General features: G+C 36.5%; 2 protein-coding genes and 1 pseudogene across 2 annotated transcripts; 2 read left to right on the forward strand and 1 right to left on the reverse strand.

Moving 5' to 3' along the window:
• Nucleotides 1-11,703, forward strand: part of LOC131797412 (uncharacterized) — a 35,572-nt pseudogene extending 23,869 nt beyond the window's left edge.
• On the forward strand, nucleotides 1,028-2,144 carry LOC136281096 (uncharacterized; the record flags this gene model as incomplete). Its single annotated transcript, XM_066167304.1, has 3 exons — nucleotides 1,028-1,159; nucleotides 1,656-1,836; nucleotides 2,035-2,144. Coding segments are annotated over 3 exons (423 nt in total), but the record flags the coding sequence as incomplete, so codon positions are not given.
• On the reverse strand, nucleotides 4,816-8,100 carry LOC131790201 (uncharacterized). Its single transcript, XM_066167305.1, has 6 exons — nucleotides 8,004-8,100; nucleotides 7,404-7,629; nucleotides 6,739-6,958; nucleotides 6,257-6,346; nucleotides 5,718-5,813; nucleotides 4,816-5,169 (listed from the first exon to the last, which is right to left on the reverse strand). Exons 1-6 carry the CDS (start codon nucleotides 8,098-8,100, stop codon nucleotides 4,816-4,818), a joined length of 1,083 nt encoding a protein of 360 aa, XP_066023402.1.
• Nucleotides 11,704-20,628: the final 8,925 nt, after the last annotated feature.

Here is a 20,628-nt window from a genome sequence, read left to right on the forward strand (position 1 = left end):
TTTTGTTCTCCCAAAACAAATAAATTGTTAGCCCATGAAATGCTGTTTGATTGCAATTCATGGGCATGAAATTAATTCTGATGACTTTCTGGGGAAACTAATGGGTCATGAAAGTAGACTTTGAAGAAATTCATGGGTCATGAAAGTAGGCATATAAAGAAATTCATGGGTCATGAAATTAATTCTGGTGACTTTCATGGCAAATCAATGGGTCATAAAAATAGACTTTAGGGAAATTCATGGGTCATGAAAAAAATCCCCCTAATTCATGGAAAATTCAGGGCTAAAAATAACCCCATGAAATTTCATTTTGCAGTATTCATGGGCCATGAAATGATCTTTATGGGTTTTTCACATGAAATTCATGGAGAAGATTGGACTTGAGCAATGTTTATATACTAAAAAAAGAATAGCCTTTTAGAGTGTTTATCAGAAGGCTGATCATCAGCTGAATTTATTTGCTCTTTTGCAGGTCTCATGCAACTTTAAAAACACATGAAGCTGGACCCTCTGCTAATATAAGGTTTAAAATCTGTGCCATCCCATTACAAAGTAACAGATAAAAGTTGTGATTGTAGGGAACTCTTCAGCTTATCATTTTGTGGCTTACACACCTCACCCACTCACCCTGTTTTTGCTGGCTGTGCTTTTGAGCACTATTTCAAATTTTCATTTTTTCCAGCCTTGATTTTATTTTATTGGAGAAGTTGTTTAGTTTGTTGTGCAAGCCAGGAATTATGTCTCTCACTTTATACAAACAACATTTGTGTCAAGTCATTATTAGCACAAGAGATTTATAAGCTGGCAGCATTCATAATATTGCAACAGTTCTCAGGAAAAGAGCATTACCTTTTTGCTGTGGGAAATGTCTTAACCACAATAAGTTATAGCTTCTGACAAGCAACTACCAGTATCAGCCTCCATTTCCAAAACAAAGTCAGATGCAGTTTACTAGGAACACAAAATTGAAACCTAAATGAACAGTGATAATTTAGTTAATTACAAGTATTTGGTATACCTATAATTCCATGATTTATCTGAAGTAATCACCAGGCTGGATGCCATAGAAAGCAAGCTTGATCTATTAATTAAACAGAGTAAGGGTAAAAAATACCCTGAAGCTGTTACAGATTCCCCTACTCCAATTTCCAAAAAGGAGGTAAGCCTTAACTGAATAGAAGAGGCAAACTTCAGACAAATATAAAATGCTTAAGTCTAATATCCAATTATTGAACATTTGTCCAGGAAGCTTAAGCCAGCAAGGTTAAATTTGTGTTCCCCTTTTGAGAAAGAAATTACAAGATTAAGCAGATATTGGACCTGTATCAAGAAAGCACTCTTAATTACATGAACAGTTCTATTCGAGTCTATACATCTGTGTTAACCAAATGCTCAAGAAGCATATACGTGACACAAGAATACTTAAGGGTATAGCCATACAAAATGTTTTTTTCCTGTACTTCTAAGCAGTAGTAATTCCTTTGCAGAGTGTTGAGTCCATTGGGGTGGAGAGTGATGAGGAAGAGTCCGACTTGGTAATTTTTATTGTTTGATATTTTGTTTTGTGAGTTGATAGCCAATAAATTTTGTCTCTTCTTTTACCCAATACTGCCTACAATTAAAGACAATCCTTTGGTTGTACCTCCCCAATCCAGGTCTATAATGGAGTTCAGCTTCTATCTCTTAAGGCACCCCCAAAGGAGCCAACACGGTATGCTACCAGGTTGGCTGGGGTAGTGTTTAAGAAGGAGGAAATGTTGGCTGGTATGGTTCCCCCTTTGAATGACAAATATGAGAGGACACCACTTGATCCCGAAAATATTTCAATTATTCAGGGTAAGTGTGGTCAGTTAATTATCAGCAAAATGGACATGAATTAGTGGTTGTGTTGAGATGAGGTTGCAGTTTTGGTGGAAGTGAGTTTGAAAGTCTGTTACAAGTCCACAGATAGTACAATGTACTCATGAAGATAATGAAAAGAATTGTGTGATGAATGCCATGACCCACAAGTTCTTTAATTTTTTTTCCTTCCAGGTTGTATTGTAAGGAGATACTCTGCAAAGACTATGAATAAATTGTGGCCTGACATTCGAAGGGCTATCAACCAAAAATGCAATGATTTGAGCAAGAAACAGACGCAATGATTGTGATTATTCTTAGATACTGTATTTCATCAAATTAGCACCCAGTGGCTCTAAAAGTCACCTTCCCCCAAATAAGCACCCACCCTCCTAGGTCATAATATCAAACAAGCGCCCCCCCCTCCTCCCTCACTTTCTTAAATAGTAGAGAATAACAAGGAAAACCCATTTCTAGCCATGGTTTTTATAACTTTTAAGCTTCAAGTACAACAGAATCTGAAAATGTTAATAATTTCTTAATAAGTGCTCCCCTTGATTGAGAGACCTCTTTCTAATTAGCACCCCTTCTTCTAGCCAGAATATGAAATAGGTGCCCAGGTGCTTGTTTGAGGAAATACAGTACAGCTCAGAGGTACTTGGCCCTAAATTTTTAAAATAAAAGTTATGTTTTGTATTTGTTTTATTTGTTTGGAATGGCAAGTCAAAAAGTGATTGCTTAATAAGACATTCAAAAGTTATATAAAATCAATGTTTAAATAGTATTTTGTTTCCTTATGGCCTTTTTTAAGTGTTAAAAGAGGATAAGTAATTCTCATCAAGTAATAAAAAAAGTTCTATCTTCAGTTTTTGATGTTTGGTTCAGTTTTTTATTTTAACTTACTCTGAGGTTTGTTTTGGCCATGAACCTATTGTCACCCTTGTTTTCTACACCAAGTTTACATATCAAACCTCCACATCCATTCTTAAATAGTTAACATCTTCGGCAGTTTAGTTCACGCTTCACGCCATAAACTATCTTTCAGTTTCTGCTAATTTTCTTGTCAAAATTGGAAGGATCTTTAACATTTTTGCTAAGATCTTTAGGGATCTTCAAAATGTTTGACATGATCTTTGAAAATTCAACAAGATTGTTAAGGATGTTGGCAGGAAAATAAAAGATCCTTGAAGATCTTGGCAAGAAAATGAGAGGTCCTTGAAGATCTTAGCAAGAATTTGAAAGATCCTTAAATACTTTTCAAAGATCTTTTAAGGATCTTCAAAATTCTTGTTAAGATCTTTGAAGATCCAGACAAGATATTTAAGGCTCTTGGCAGGAAAATAAAAGATACTTGAAGATCTTAGCAAGAAATGAAAGATCCTTAAAGATCTTGACAAGAATTTGGAAGATCCTCAAAGAATTTTCAAAGATCATTTGAGGATCTTCAAAGTTCTTGTCAAGATCTTTGAAGATCCAGACAAGATCTTCAAGGACCTTACCAGGAAAATGAAAGATCCTTGAAGGTTGTGGCAAGAAAATAAAAGATCCCTAAAGATCTTGGCAAGAAAATGAAAGATCCTTAAGGAAAACATAACACTAATCACATTTCAGTTAAAATTAAAGCACTAGCACAGGGAAATTTCTTTAATTGCCGAACTGGGTTAAAAATGGTAAATTTATGGGTTATATTTATGATTTTGGTGGGAATTCCCCAAAATGGGAAAGTTCTACCAAAACCAACATTGGGCTTTATAAAACCCAATATAACCCCAAGAATGTGATTATATAGACCCAACAAAACCCCAAGAATGGGATTAGACTGACCCAACATAACCCCAGGAATGGGATTATACTGGCCCAATGTGACCCTTAGAATGGGATTACACTAACCCAATATAACCCCAACAATGGGATTAGAATGACCCAACAAAGCCCCAGGAATGGTTTTGCACTGACTTAATGTGACTCCAAGAATGGGATTATACTAACCCAATATAACCCCAACAACGTTATTAGACTGACCCAACATAACCCCAGGAATGGGATTATACTGACCCAATATGACTCCAAGAATGGGATTAGACTGACCCAATATAACCCCAAGAATGGGGTTATACTGACCCAGTGTGGCTTCAAGAATGCCATCAGATTAACCCAATATAACCCTAAGAATGGAGTTATACTGACCCAACATTTTAACCCCAAGAATGTGATTAGACTGACCCAATGTGACCCCAAAGAATGGGATTAAACTGACCCAACATAACCCCAAGGACTAGAATAAAATAGAATATTGCAAACAGTAAGGAGCAATATTTAATTACCAGAGTGATAATTATTACACTTAAGTTTAATGCAACATGCAGTACAGTCTACAAACTTTAAATTCTTGCCAAAATGAAACAATAAATAATTTCAAAATGCATTACAGAATCCTGTAAACAAGCTACACAAAGAAACAGAATTAGTACCTAAATAAGGCACTTAATATTGTAATGTTTTTGCCTTATCTACTTAAATGCAACTCTGAGAAATAGTGGCTTTCAATGTACTTCATTACGAACTGGAACAGATGACACCTTTTTTTCTTCCTTTCCTCATTTCAGTTAGTAGGGTTGACATTACTTTATTGTAGAGCTGCATGAGGAGCACTGTGTACTGATTTCTATTGGCAGTTTCTTTAGAACTGCTAACCAGCAAGTTAAAAGCAGTAAAGAAGTCCAAGCAGCTACATATTACAATGAACGAAAGAAGAAAAATGATCAGAGATTTACTACAAAACTTTTTCCAAGTACCAAACAAATACTAAATTCAGAACAACAACCATTGTTTTTTTATAATCAAAAGCAACTTTTGAGCTAAGTTGGTATCAGATTTACGAGATGATGAACGAATTGCTTTAATTCAGCATGAACTTTAACTTTAGCATGTCAATAATGCTTTCCTGTCTTGTCAACAGGAAATAAACAGTTTTTTTTAAACAGCTATTTCTTTATGGACAGTAGCATCAGAAAGAGAGCTCACATTTTCCTTAAGAGTCACATATTTGTGCTTAACAAGTTTCTTAACTAAAACTGACATCATTTGGCTAGGGGTAAGATTTGTCAAGTTATTTTGTTTGACAGAAAACTTTGATTTCACAATCCTAACAGCTTCACCCCTTGTCAAAACTTCTCCAAAAACTACTCTAATCACAACTTGTGAGGACACTATTGTGAAAGAGACTTTAACTTCTGATGCAGGACTTCCCGCACTACAAAATATACGGGTCCTCGGAGACTCGATGGAGTCACTACTATCATGAGAGAGTTGATAATGATTCTCCACTGTCTGAAAAATTTTGTGCAACACTATCATAAGAACGGTAAATAAATAAAAACAGAGTTATTAGAGTACTCAATCATGTTAAAAACAGTGACTGTCAACCAATGACATTTATGGTTTCAATCACCATGGCAACTGATCTGGCTCAATCGCTTTTGAAACTTAACAAGTGATACTGAAGTAAGGTGATCAGGGCTATCTGTAGGGTCTGCTACCTATATTTTTTTTCTAAACCGTTGTTGCAGCTGAGTACACGAGACCTTGACATTGAACTTATTAAAAAACCACTCTGCAAAGGGTGCTACAATATGTGCGACTGAAATATTAACTATTCAACCCATAGGAGTGAAAATGGCCAAAACTTATTTCTCCTTTGAGAACACACAGAGAATCAAACATCAAGGTTGTGAGGAAAAAAGGGAATGATCGAAAGTTGTAAAAGGTCTTGCTAAACAAATTTTCCTCAGCAGCACCATGGGAAATGTATGGAGAACAGTGTTGAGAATATGCATTCCAGGTTAATGAGGACTAAACATGTGTTGAGAAACATCTACCTGTTCAGCTGGTGTTTCTTCCAAAGTTGCTCTAAATTTTTTACCACAACTTCTTGAAGTTGAAGATGTCTTTCTTTTTACATATTGAGATACTGGCTACAAGAAATAAAATGTTACACCCAATTTGTATTGCCACCTTCTTCAAGCTAGCTGCAACAGAATTCCTACAAAACTAAGTAATACTGCATTCACACCAACTAAACACATTTAGTTTCTCTGAAGGATAATTGCTTTGGAGGTTGATCTAAACAAGGGTCCATGACTTTTACTCAAACCCTTAATCTCAAAATTTACAGATGTTACAGACCCACTGGAGTATCAACCCACAGATTTTTGATGCTTTACACAAATGTCCTCAATTTTTTTAAACCATTAGCTAAAAAAATCTAAGCTACCATGACTTTTGAAGTCCCTAAAATGAAATTTTAATTTCCACTATTTCCCATAACTAGGTGAACCAGACTTGGGGACTGCTTCAAACACAGAAAAAAAGGGGAAAAAGTAAAAAAAAAATTAAAAAAATTAATGAAAAATAGAACCTTTGAACAGTTTTCTGCAGGCTGTGAACTTTCAATGTCAGACTTTGAACTCTCAGACTTTAAACTTTCAGCATCAGAAACTTGGCCATCCTTCCAATCAGAGAGAATAAATTATGATTAGATGCAAATATACACCTCTCAATGACCATGTGCATTGTATAGCAGTATATGCAACTCAAACATTTCTAAAATAATGAGATGTTCATGTATGTATAAATCACTAACAGTTTTGCAAACAGTAACAAAGGTGCTAATTAAAGAGGACCCATTTAGCAGCAGATGATTGATGTGCCAAGTAGTAATTTAACAGCTGTTCAGAGTATACTGTACTCTGGCCATCCACCTAAAATATTTGCTCCTTAATGTACTTGTGGAGCAAGTAATATTCTGTAACTAGGCCTGGAAAAATTGAACTAGATCCTAAATTACCCTCTTTTCCTTAAAAAAAATTAATATATATAAAAATATGACCATAACCATACCTGTTGTCCATTACGTTTCCTATAACGACACTGCTCATTGAAATAATTCTGTATATGTTGGCATATCCCCTCACAAGTGAATCCAATTTTTGGAATTGAGCATTCTGGCACAATATCTATGGCAAACTTCTTCAACTGAGCCTTCATTTCTGGAGTGTTAAATTTTGGAAAGTTTCCTACTCCCCAGTGTTGAGTTGCAAGCAAGCCAACTTTTTTATGTCTGCGTGGCAAAGATTTTAAGCTACTGATCACATTAACCATAAAAAAGGCTCAAGTTATTGTATTTCACCATCTCGTGAACCTCTGTTCCTTCAGTAAAACCCCAGCATATGGGGGTAATATTATTTATAATTGTTATAGGCCACGAAAAACTTTGAAGAGGGCTCTCTGGTATATAAATGTACCACCTTGTATTTGACAATATTATTCAATCATACTTATTTCTGTTTCATATCCTAAATCTCTCTTTTTCAGTCTCGGTCTTTTGTTAATCGCAAATTCAAATAAATGCCACCCCATAACCAATACAGAACAGATACAATGTAAGTCCAGTCTGGTCCAATGCAACAAATTACAGGATTCTTGTATGAATAAATTATAAATAGTTTATTCTAAGGAATGTTAAGAATTAGCTATCATAAAGTATCGATAAAAGATCAGCATACTTTGACAGGTACAGACTTTTCATTTCTGGATTAAAACCAGACATTTCACCCATTGTTGGTTTTAGCCATGGAGTGGAATTGAGCTCATGAACTGCAACTGTATTTGAGAACTCTTTCTTAAATCGCACAGCTGATCCGTATTTCGGTCCAAGGTTTTTAAAGATGTTTGCATCTGCGTCTTTCTTAAGTAGATCCGCAATAGCTGCGAAGTGTGTTATTTCCTCGTCTAGGTATGAAATAAAGAAGGGAAACTTTGCCGCCATATATAACTCGTGTCTTAAAGAGGAAAAGCTGGTGGAATGCGGGAATAAGGCAGTGCGAGGAGTTTCACACACAGTTCAGTGTAGCTTAGAGCTGGGACTTCAAATATCAAAACAACAAGCTATATTTCAAAGACTATTCTTTGGACATTTTAAATTATCCTCAAAGCACAAAGAGAGTGTCTTACAATAAAATCTATTCTTAAAAAGACAGGTTACTACGTACGTTCGAGGAAAACAAGTCGGAAGCCGTTGGCCATTCAGAAGTAACTTAGGGCTTAATTTCAAACGGGACTGCTGAAACTCGTTAAAGTTTCTGCAAGTTTCTTTTTATGCTTACCTTGGAACTTCTGGGCGACTTCATCACCGAAAAGCTCTGTCACGCGGTCGATGCTAGTGTCTTTCTCCGCTGACTTCGAAGTCTCTGATTCTGACATCCTCGACAACACCTTGAATTTAATTTGCAGTCAAGGGCCAATGTTCGAAACGTTAGCGTTATAAACTCTTTACTATAGCCAATTTCCATTATCATCTCAGTTGATAAAATCAAATTATCGTGTGATACATTCCTCCTGCTCAACTCCCCAGTTTCTTTCGAAACTTACCCTCTCTGTTCATTGATTCATTGCTTTTGGCAGAAACGGTTGGCATTTACATTTTCATGTTCTTCCAAAAAGAAAATTACCATTAAAGTACACTTTGCCAATCAAATTAAACGATAAAACATCAAATCGAGAGAAAAGGCTTAAATAACGGGACAGAAGTCAATTTAATTTTTTTACATTGCTTCAAGAAAAATTATTTCTTGCACCTCTCTTTTTTCCAACATTTTCCTCATAAATATTTGAAACACCTGCTTTGTTCGTCACACCACCGCATTTACATTTAACAAAATCGCACTTTAAATATTACACATTAAGAAGAACACATCATATAGCCAAACATTTCTCGATACTGCAAATATTGCGGACTTAAGTAGTTTTCAACGCCTCAAGTCATTTAGAAAGCAATTATGGCAAGAGTTTGAAAAAAAACAAGTTAAGTTCTTTATCATTACAAATTGAGTTTGCACGAAATTTGATTTACTGCGGGTAATGCTTTTTGTCGTATCATTAATCTGCAACAACAATAAAAAATTTATTTCTCACTCTTTGGAGGTAATCAGACCACCTTAAACTTTGAATTCCACAAGGTCTTAATTTTCAAATGGCGAGGTGGTTGTGAGGTAAATCTGAGCATCTTGGGATTTCGCCATGCAGATCGTTTCCATGGAAACTACAATAAGGGGTATATTTTCATTGAAGAACGCCAGCTTCTTCACATTTTGGGAAGGAATTTCCATAAGAAACTTGTTAATGCTTCCATTCTTCTCTAAGGAATTTTCCTAAAGCATCGACATTTTAATATGGGTACATCGAGGAAGACAGATATTATCCACTTGTCGTGATTGAGTGGATTCATAATTTTACACAATTGAAAATTACCTGAAAATGGCTTTAGCTAGTATTCGTTTCAAACGTTAGTGTTCTTATTTTCGTTTTTTATCTTTTATTCAAGAGAGATCAACAAAAAATGAAAATATTCCTACTTGGTGGACAGCTGTTAGTTTGTATGAGGTACTATGCTGGTTAACGCCGTAACTAAATTTCATTATGTAAATTAAAAAAAAGAAAAAGAAAAACCATGTTATAACTCTATTTCTATTGAGATCTTCATAATGACACTTAAAACCTATTTTAGTACAGGTTTCTAGCAATTTGATATAGAGAGTTTTTCGATCTGCCACAATGATTGTTTATCAACATATATTTGCTTACCGACACTCTTTCACAAGCAATGAACTTGGATGAGAATTGCATACGCTTTTAATAAAATCATCAATGGTTCGTAACGGAAAGGGAATTGAGGTTAAGTCACGATTCTTTCAGCCTATGTTTCTCGTCAATATTGCCTAAATTTTTACATAATAAATGGTTATTCAATTATATTTGACGCAAACTGAGGTCATTTTCGTTTTATATCCTGCCTGAGAACCCATCCCACTGCTTCATGAAGGTTAGTTAAAAGGGGAAGTCTGTTTTTACTTGGGTTTCCTCACCCGCCTTGAAACGAAATTAATTTTAGCTTAATTTAAAAGCGGAGTTTAGAGGCCAATCGAAGGAGATTTGTTCAATTAGGAAAGTAAACATCATAAATTTGGAGTTGTGAGGAAAAATCAAACACGAATACTACAAGCTCATACGGTAAGCCAACGTGTCAGAGGTAGCGAAAACTATGAAGAGATGATGTCTAAAGAAATATGAGGTTGGTTGAAACTAAGTGGAACATGGCTAAGTCAAAATTACCAGTTATGCGATATTTGATATTATCATAAACATTTTGGGATAACCGGCGAAACTAAGTTGGGTCATTTCTTGGTTCATCCAGTGAGAAAAAAATCTCAGGAACCGACACCCTAAACACTACGTATTCTCGAAGGGCAAGTAACCTTGTTGCTTTGAAAACGAGAATCCTTTGAGTTTTTGAGTCAGAATTTTTTTAGTGGTATATGAAGTTGATAATATGTATTTGAAAAATTTCATTAAAATGCTTCGAAATAAGACAGAATTGTGCATTGGAAGTTTCGGATATCGGGCGATCACACCAAGGACATTTACCCAGAGAAAGTTTCTAATTCGGAAAAACAAAGAAGTTCTCATTGTTCCAAGGTATTCCTAGAAGGCAAAAGGCAAAAGAACCTTGAAAAGTTTTTTTAGAAATAAAAAAAAAACAGATTTTTAATGAAGTACAGAATTAATTTTTTGTTTACATACTCAAGTTTTCTAATAAATATTCATTCAACGTAACGTTCGATTTGTCATGGAGACTCAAAATGTTTTCATCTTCATCCAATGTTTGTAACAAAAAAAAAGATCATCTTTCTTAATATTATTGGTGAGCCTAGCCTTCAAGGAATTGTTTAATATGTCCACATTTAAGCATTACTCGTTGAAATTATGCTCGGTTGGTTAATTGAACAGTACAATACGATCAAGAAAGTAATTGTCGTCAAACGAGAAGCATTTTACTGTTTCTTTGCCAAAGTCTCATTAGGCTCCGTTCCCGAGATGCCTGCCTCGTCTTGTAGAGAGATCAAAGCCAGCGAACAAGGGATGGCGGTCGGCGGTAGATATTGGCTGGAGCCCCGGGAGACAAAAATGAAATCTAAGAACTTTCTGGTAATTAACTAAATTATTATTCTTCACTTGGGACAATTCAAGAAAAAGTAGGTTGGTATCGTAAAAGTAAGAATGTTTGGAATTCATAATTTCTTTCTTGCAGACAATTCACGGAAAAATAAATTAGGATTATAAATGAAAGTTTGCATGGAATTCTTAATTTCTTTGCAGGTTTATTGTGACATGGTATCAGTGGATCAGGTCTGGACTCTCCTCCCTCGGTTTTCAAACAGTGACCCAAAAAACTGGATGGATGACTCAGGAGACTGGTGGTATGACAGTAATCAAGCTGCAGGAGAAGCCGCTGACCCGTCGTATAACGCAGACATGATCTCCCCGGCGTTCTGGCTGGTCGGTGGCAGTGAGCTTAAGATTACGCGCAATGATGACTCTGGACACACCCCTCTATTGCAAACAATAGGGAACTGTCTAAGTGGGAAGACATTCCGCTACAAAATTACCAGCTATGGTAATTTCAGAAACGGTTCAGTTTGGTCCAATGGTAAGTGCCTGGGAAAATGCAAAGTTCAATATGGCGGACACCACCAAACCACTGGGGGCTTCGGACAGGCTTCATGCAGCAGTGACCTGCAAGGTGCTGATGAGGTCGGCTTCTGGTGTGTCAAGGGCTGGAGTGGTTCTGTGATCATGATCGGAGGACTCGGAGCTGATTGTTCAGATGCCGATCACGGAATTGGGACAACGGTGGCGAAACTTACCTCTTTTAAATTCAAGGAAAATAACAGAAGAGAATCTGACTTTAGTAACGACGCATGGGGTTCGATAACTAAAAGTTACTCATTGAATTTGTGGATTCGTTAATGCATGCATCCCTTTTAAACTCGTGTGTGAAATGCTGCTTAAGATATAAACGAAGAGTGAATTTTTCCAAAATTCATGCATGAAACGTGATCAGAACTACCTTCTGAACACAGTTTTCTTAAATCCGAATTACTTTTCATTGTATCAAGACAAATTAGTGTTACTTTTAGTTTGTTTTTGTTTTGCTCTGTTTTCTTTTTTTCAGATGCATGAATTCAGACATACAATTACTTTTTTTTATCCTGCAAAGTGAAGGTGTAAGTAGTTATATAAAAGGCCTCATTGATTGTTATGCATCTAGTTTTAAAGAGATGCGAAAGTCTGCATAGTTATATCAGGGCGTGCTCTGATTTTCATCGTTAATTTTTTTCAGTTTTAGATATCTAGGTCTTTAGGGTCAATTTTTAGACGTTAACCTTGTGTACTTGTTAGCTTGATGGCCGCAAGTTTTTCAGTTTTGAACTGGCTGTCGTCACCCTCTATAAATAAAGTTGACACATACATACATCGACAAGAATTGAAACGGCTCAAGTAGGGCGACAAATTCTTTCCATATCTATCGTTGGGACTGTTCTCATCGTTGATTTCAAGAATTTGAAACCCTTTTCTTTTTATTTGAGTATTCTTCTGCAAGTTTGCTTTTCGGGTGGAGAGGATAATACGAAAAGAAAGGAAAACCAGCTACAGTGCTGTAGATCATTGTATGTTAAGGTATGACGATACACGCCATTTTGAATTATCTTCAGTACTCCATTTAATTAAGAAAAAATATTGACCTATGTACTCATCCTCGGATATTCGATCAGCAAAAAATAGCACGACTTTGGGGAAAGAAGCAAACCTAATTGTCGCAGAATCGAACGGGTGAGAGGGTTTTCCTTCCATACTTAAACCTCAAAGTTTGACCAACGTCATACGAAGAGGTAAAAGGTAGCCTACCGGTAATTTTAAATAAAAAACCAGCATAATTTTGAGCATGATTTGGCAATGATAGCAGCATAATATGCTACTTTTACTGGCACAATCCATAGGGGCCTACTAATGTTAGCTTGTACCTCCGTTTTTCTATCGTATCTTAGGGTCAGTAACACGTATCTCAGGCTAGTTTTGTCTTACTTCTACGAGTTAATTTTTAATAAGCGTGTGTTTGTATTTCCTATTTCAGTTTTTGCACTCTTATAGACTTCGCTGCGTTTAGAAGTTTGACTGGTGGCTACGATTTGTTCTTTAAAGATGATGATGTTATTGAGCGTTTCGAAATGAACGGGGAGGGAAAGAAGCTGTCTTGGCTTGTTAAAGACTCAACTATTGGCCGTTTTCTTTCCTAAGTTTTCTGACTCTATAACCTTTGGCGATGAACACCATTAAAATCTCATGAAACCTTTGATCGAACTGAACGGAGACATTTTAATATTTTTGACTTGGGGGAATTTTAAGATAGAATTGCATTGCCACACTTAAATGAACATTTTACCGGACCATTCCCTCCCGGGTCGATACTGATTTACGAATATGACTTTATCTGTTTGATGAGTAGATGGTAAAGTATTTTTATTTCTAGAGATCAACGGATGGGATACACAAAATTAGCTTCGGTCCGGTGAGTAAATATTAAGTCGTATAAGATAGCCATCGTCGAACGAGATTCAGTATATATGGGGAGCCGTTTGTGCCAAAAATATCAATCGCTAGGAATAAAACTATCTTTAGTGCCAAAATATCAATCGCTAGAGCTAACAACAAATCGTGATCGTAAATCAATTTAGCTTCCGTTCAAAAATGGTCAGTCGTTAGTGGTGGACCTCAATGGTTTGTGTTATTGCGCCAAACGTAGTCATAAGACTCCAATTAAAATCGCTAATTATAAATCACTGCTGTTCCGAGGCAGATCGATAGCCAAATATCAGTCATAGGTTCAATTGTCAGTCGATAGTGTAAAACCTTTATGGCTTGTGTTATTTTCAAAATACAGCGATTGTAACGATGACAATCGTCTGTGACACCACCGATCGTTTGTGATAATTAGTTGGAAATCGCTACCGCAAAACCTCAATCGATAGCGCTAGTATCGATTTGTTATCGATTCTAACTTAAACCAGTCTTCCGCTTTTTGAGAAAAGATGTACCATTCAAATCTTGCTTACTTTCTTGAAATCTGATAAGGGACACTGAAATCCTATAACATATTTTGAATAGTAATTGTTTTTAATAAATCATTATTGGAAAACTGTTGTAAATAAATACTGATCAGATCAGATCGCTGTTTCCACATATAATTTATCATGAAAACCCAAAAATAATTTGCGATCCAAGATTCTTAAAGAGTTGTTGTCGTCTCCCGCTGATCTTCCAAATATGAGCCAATTCCCACTTTCCCATTTTCCCACCATTTTAATGAAGACTCAACACAAACACATGAAAAATGGCGACCTCCGCTCCAAACAGTGATATAATATGATTATTAGATTCAGTTTGTGTCGGAAATGCCGTTATTCATAACTTTGAAGCGCAGGACATTACCGCAGAAATAGTTCCTACCCTATCTGCTAGGAAGGCGTTCTCTATGCCGAAATAGCAGCGCAAGAAATGGAAAGCCAACATTTTTAGTTCGAGTCTTTGTCAATAAATGCAACCTCGGCAGATGGCTTCTTCTGTAAGATATGGGGAGCCAAAAAACTCAAAAAAAGGGAATACTGAGTGAGACAATTGTGATAAGTGACCGTTTTGCAGCCTAATTAGCTATATCGCGGAGCCTATTCTTGTGTGATAAAAAATCCACGTTTAACAAACAGACGAATTTAAAAATCACAAGACTGCATCTCTTTCTAAAGCTTCTAAGAAATAAAACTTAATTGCATGAGATGAAAGCTATATGCCAAATATAAGTATAAAGGGGAGAAAAAATTTAGTGACTGGCAAGAGACAATGAATGTATTATTTTTATTGGGAAGTCTTAGAGTATTATCTGGATTGTTTACTTTAACGCTGTACCGCGCTCTCATAAGTGTACCACATTTCATAAGATAATATCTTGGGTGGATATAAAAATCTGGGTAAATGTATTTCCCTTCTTCTTCTTCTTCTTTTTTTTTTATGAGTGTTGATAAACGAGGAAGATGAATGCCACTGAAGATGATGCGAATTAAAGGCAACGTGTATGTCTCCAATCCAAAATAGACAACAGATGATATTTGAAACAGTTTAAACGCACTTAAAAGTTGAAGAGAATGCTCTAACAAAATATACCAGGTGGTATACCTACCTGACTAAATATAGGAACTGAATATAGAGGGGAAAAATGTGAATGCAGTGAGGAATGTCCAAAGCCCTTTTTTTGTTCCTTCGTACTTTGTACGATCGTTGCACTAAGATATCAGACGCACTTGAAGTAACACTTGACGTTGCACTTTTTAATAAAAACTAACGAACTTTGTAATAAAACTTGACTTTCGCACTTTGATGTAAAAAAGCTGTTGCATTTCATACTAATACTCATAGCACTCTGTAACAAAAAAGGCAGACGCATTTTGTAATAGTACTGGTCGCACTTTGTAATGTAAAAGCTGATGCCTTTTAAAATGAGAGTTCTCGCACATTGTAATAAACTTATTATAGATGGTAAGTGGATTATAATAGTAAGTAATGGTAATAGAACTGAGAGGAGCACGTATCGCGAGGCTAATTTGAAATTACGAGGACTTTTACGCCCAAATTGTGCGACGCGAAGTCTGATTACCAATTCATTGGGTCATTAACAAAATTCAAGAAACTCAGTTATTGAAAATTTCTTGTAGGAGCACTTACCATTTTTATAGACACTGAATAACAGTATCGGACCAGTTAATTCCACCCATGTTTGTTTCAATGTGGACCTCTCTACCTGCTCACGAAAGAGCGTTTCTTCGTTTTGATCGGTTAGCATTCACTAGGTAGTTGATGGTGTAAAGTGCTTAATTTTCATTGGCAGCCTAACTGTCCCAATTGGCCAGTCAGATTACAAGTGTTTTTGATCGAACGGGTAAAGTCGGACAGTTTGGAGTTGAAACAGTCGATTAAGCCACAAATTAGGCCGGTTAATAACCCTGTAGCCTATTCGCGCAATTTGTAGTTGACACAGTTGGGATGATAATCTTAAAGCTTTCTGATTAAACTCGAAGCCACGCGTATTTGCGCTCATCATTTATGTAAAATCTCTACACGTCTACGGCACGAAACATGAGTAGAAAAAAATTCAAAAAGGAAAAAAAAACCTATGAATAAACTCAAAATAACGCAATTCTTTTTAGAAGCATTTAAAAACGGCGAGGCTGCTTCTAAAGAGAGGACATAAATGTTGATCCATGGGACTAAATTTATACACAAAAAATTACAAATTACCTAACCTATAATTGCGTCATGAACTGTTAAAATGTCTACTGATTGCACTACACAGGAGGACTTAACGGCTGAGATTCCTTGTCGACGAGGAGAGCGAGGCATGCGCAGGCTACAGCTGAAAGACAGCTTAAGAAGATCGCCCCAAACAGAGTGAAACACGAGCAGTGCTAGTTTTGCATGTATCCTTGGTCCACTAGCCGTTAAGGGGATAGACCTTAATTTCATGAGCACTTAACATCACAATCAGTAAGGAAGTTGCGTTATAATGAATTCGCGAGTATTCATTTTTCGCCGCAATGCACTTTGAGGTAAACCTGTTGTGAATAATTTTGTCAATGACTTTTGTTATAATCGTCTTCCATTTGCAGTTCGAGTCAATCTTCTTAATCGTCTGCCGACCTCAATCCGTTTAGGGTAAAATTTTAATCGTTTCAATTATTCTATCTCACCAAACTGATATTTATTTTGAGGTTTCCCTCACTTTAAAGGTAATTTTTATAAATATTTTAAAGGAAAGAATGACTCAGCTCTTCAAAAATGGTCAGCTTTTGGGACAGAAAACTATTACCTATCACTTCCGGATATCTTGGAATGGTTAACCAGTGAGCATCTGATGACCAGAAATAGAAGAAAAGAGGGCGCTGTTTGCGCCAGATGGCCAATAATGAGACAGGCTTAAAGACAACAGATTTAAATGTCGCGATATTGTGACGAGTCGTTCATATATTCAATATCCGGGTAAACAAAGTCAGGTTAAAAAGTTTTGTGCCACACAAGCATTTCAAACAAGGTTTGCTGTAATTATGGCATTTATTCGATGGACCATGCCACTAGAAAAAGTTTTTCAGCTGTCACAACCTTGTTTCAGTTTTCTCTCGGTCTTACCTCAGGACAGGCGAAATCCTGCTCTGAGGAGGATAAATTTCGCAACTAATTGACAACTTACAAAACTTAAAACAACTAACCTTCATGAGTTTCCTATATTTTAGGTTTCGCAGAATTTCGTAAACGTCTTTCAGAAAGCTGTACGGTCTGTTTGTTTGTTTGTCTGCTAGAACGTATCACAAAGATAAGTGATTCTCAACTTCCGGTTTTAGTCCAATTCATTTCCGCTTTGTAACCAAGTTGAGCAACCACTTAGTGCCCAGGATATATCGCGCTCTTAAAGCACCCGATTCGCTCATAATTAACCGCTTACATGCGGATTTAATTAGTATCAAATTAACGCATACAAGCGGTCAAAGTAGGGCCTATTTACCTATCGTGAATCTGTGACGTATGGGATTAAATATTAGTGCCCTGCTCAGCACGCTTCGCTGACCCCATTACTCGGTCTTTGTATCCCTGCACAACGTGGATCATTAGGTTATTGCGCGTCTGACCTTTTTACTTTACAATGGAAAGGCAGTCCCGATTAGTTTATTCAGAAGAACAAAAGGAATTGCTGACCACGTTTTTCAACGAGGGAATGACTTCCACCAAGAAAGCGATGTGCGACGAAATTCGTGCATGTGCCTCAAGAGTCGGCATTTCGGAAAACCAAGTGAAGATAGTTTAAGCTCTCACGGCCTTGATTAACACTCATTTTATCCCAGGCACCAGGATAACTAATTTCCTGTACTAAATATCATGTATGTATGTTGTTAAGAGTTTCAGGCCATTTGAAGTTAGTGTAATTTAATTTTTCTGATCTTTTGACCTACTCTGTTACAAACCACGTTGATTTAATTGCGATCTGAGGACATCTTTCGAGCATTTTCCTAATTTTATTACACACAGGCTTTATGTGAAGTTACAGTGTAAGGTTTTCGCCGGCCAGTTTAGTCCTAATTCTACGTTGTCCATAGCTATAGCCTTTCACAAATGATGTGAAAGCCGTTTGATGTCGAAAGAAATTAAATGAAGCATGTGTTGTACTTTCTCTCCATCTAAATAGAAATAACATGGAACTACGAGAAACCACAAAAACGATCTTAAACCACCTAAAAGCATTTTAAACTACCTGAAACCACCTAAAAACAGACAAACCATCTTAAACCACGTAAATTAACACAGGAAAAAATATCTGATTCCCAAATTGGGAGTTTCTAAGAAATTCCCAAAGTTAAATCCCAATAACGGGTATTACATGGGAATTTGCATGAAATTCCCAAAGTAAAAACCCAGCATTGGGTATTACGAGGGAAAGTATATGCCAAAATTGGGAATTTGTTAGGATTTTGTTACAGGAAAAAGTACAAATTCCCAAAATTGGGAATAATAAAGAAACTCCCAATGTAAAACCCAATACTGGTTATTACATGAAAAGCAGTGTACCAATCTTGGGAATTTAGTGGGACTTTTAAGACTATTTCCCACACTGAAACCCCAATCCTGGGTATTACAGAAGAATTTCAATAAATTTCCCATTGTTAAAACCCAACATTGGGAATAGTGTTGCAGACTTTGGTAAATTGGTGGAAACTTCTGCCCAAAAGATCAATTTCAAATTGGGAACTTTGCAAAAGGTAAAAAAGGAAGAGTTTATTTCAAAATTCCAAAACTGGCAATTTCTCAAACTTGTAAAAAAGCAACTTTGCTAAAATGATATTGTTTTGGAAAAAATATGGGTGAAGCATTAGGTTTCGAGACAACTTCCCCAAATGTTATTATAGGTTGTTGGGCTGCTTCTATTTTATTACACTTTACTCCAAAAATAAAAAGCAATAGTGGAGAAGGGGACATACAAAGCGCCTGAGCACAATACTAGGGATACTTCCAGTGAGTTCAGTATTATTCAATGTTAAAATCCACAATTTCTATACTTTCCTCTAAGAGGTTTATGTCCAACAGCTGGGAATTGCATCTGTACGTGTACAGAAATGCATGGCAATTACAATGTGTTTGCATGTTTGGAACTTGACTTGACTTGACTTGACTATGACGTAAAAATCAAGAGAGTTCCAAATTATAACATTGTTTGAAATTTAAAACCCTGAAAAATGATATGTTGACTTTGAATTATTGAAGAATGTCTTGGGCATATCAAAATCATGGTCAATTCATTTGCCAATACATTTTTTGCTGTGTAAACTGTAAAACGTATGTACCTAGATCTGCATTCTTATCATCAGTTATTAAAAGTTAATACCTGTACCAAGATGATGACTGATTGCCTGAACATGAATCCTTTCAAGGAAACAGCAGCAATGTCCCTTAGAGTCCTTTAAACATTCGTCCATTACTCTGCCAATTTCCTGCAGATCTGCCAAGTATACTTTTGAAGTGTACTTGCTGAGGGCGTGTACCTTCACGAACCCAGAGACCTGATTGCCTACCCCAACGAGGATGGGGTATATAAAACTGCACCTGGACAGTTTCAGTCCTTTCCTGAACTGCTAACACCACTGCTCTCCATGGGTCTGGGTCATCACCCTTTGTGAGTAACATATCACCCACTTCAGGATAACAGGGAATAATAACACTGGAGAGTGGAAAGCACTGTCTCTGAAAGTCGATACAAATGTAAATGGTTGGATCATTAAGATTTTCTGGATCTGGAAAAAGCATAACCTTCCGCTGGATTTTAGAAGAATGGACAATCTTTTCAGTACTTGATGGCCTTACTAAGGCTCCCTTGCTCCATTAGTGGAGTTGCTTTTCAGAGTTATAGATCACTGCCTGGAAGCAATCTCCAACAACAAATAAATGATATTCGTGGCTTACGTTTGTCCTTAGCAGCTGAGTAATAGTTAAAACACATTCATCGCCATCTTCAGCAGAAACAATTATGTTTTCACCTACTCTATAAAGCATTCCTTTGTTGCCATTAACACTGGTGAAATAGATACCACGACATTCTTGTGCCACATCACTAAGGCTTTCACCTGTTATACCTTGATCCTGGCCAAATTGAGCAAGGATGGAATTCCTTTGCACTTCTTCAAACAAATGAACAGGTTTTGATGCCCCAACTAGTATACCGTTAATTTTGGCCAGGTGATTTGCTTCATCACTGAAATGCTGTTTGGCATTTCCCAATTCAGCTAGAGATCCATAGTGTGCCTCCTTTAGATAAGAAACAGTTTCTGCAAAAGAGTTTCCTTGCGCTTTCAAGGAAGAACGCACCTTAAGAACTTCTCTGCGCAACTCTGCCCTCGCAAAAGTTATTTCAATATTTTTGAAGTTGGTTGATATTGCAATATAGCGACCAACTGCACGCTCAAAGTTGTAGCACCAAAAGTTATCTGGAGGACCGAAGTTTATCACATCATCTTTAATGTGTGTCAGGTTATGATTGACAGCATGACAGTAAGTTAATCCCTGGCTTTCTTCAATTAGAATATTATATCTTAAAACAGTTTCATGAAAAATTGCTGTGGTCCACCAATTTCTTCCCTGACAATACAGATACTCAACAACTCTTGCTAAACATTCCCAGGTTTCAAAATGTTTTTCTGAAACAAGGCCTCCCAAAACTACTTCCGAGATGGGGAATGCATACTTTTGAAAGTCTTCAGCTTTCCAGTACCCTATTCTTGAAAGCCTGCTCGGATATCGAGAAGAAAG

The sequence above is a fragment of the Pocillopora verrucosa genome, chromosome 5 (assembly GCF_036669915.1).
Source record: "Pocillopora verrucosa isolate sample1 chromosome 5, ASM3666991v2, whole genome shotgun sequence".
In the NCBI taxonomy this organism is placed as follows: Eukaryota; Metazoa; Cnidaria; class Anthozoa; order Scleractinia; family Pocilloporidae; genus Pocillopora; species Pocillopora verrucosa.

What these genes read in the sequence shown, in the direction of transcription:
- LOC131790201 (XM_066167305.1), bottom strand. Translation starts at nt 8,100, where the DNA reads ATGTCAGAATCAGAGACTTCGAAGTCAGCGGAGAAAGACACTAGCATC. An exon ending in CTGCAGAAAACTGTTCAAAG is followed by an intron (nt 5,814 to 6,256) that starts GTTCTATTTTTC and finishes TATTTCTTGTAG; the next exon opens with CCAGTATCTCAATATGTAAA. An exon ending in AAGAAACACCAGCTGAACAG is followed by an intron (nt 5,170 to 5,717) that starts GTAGATGTTTCT and finishes AAAATTTTTCAG; the next exon opens with ACAGTGGAGAATCATTATCA.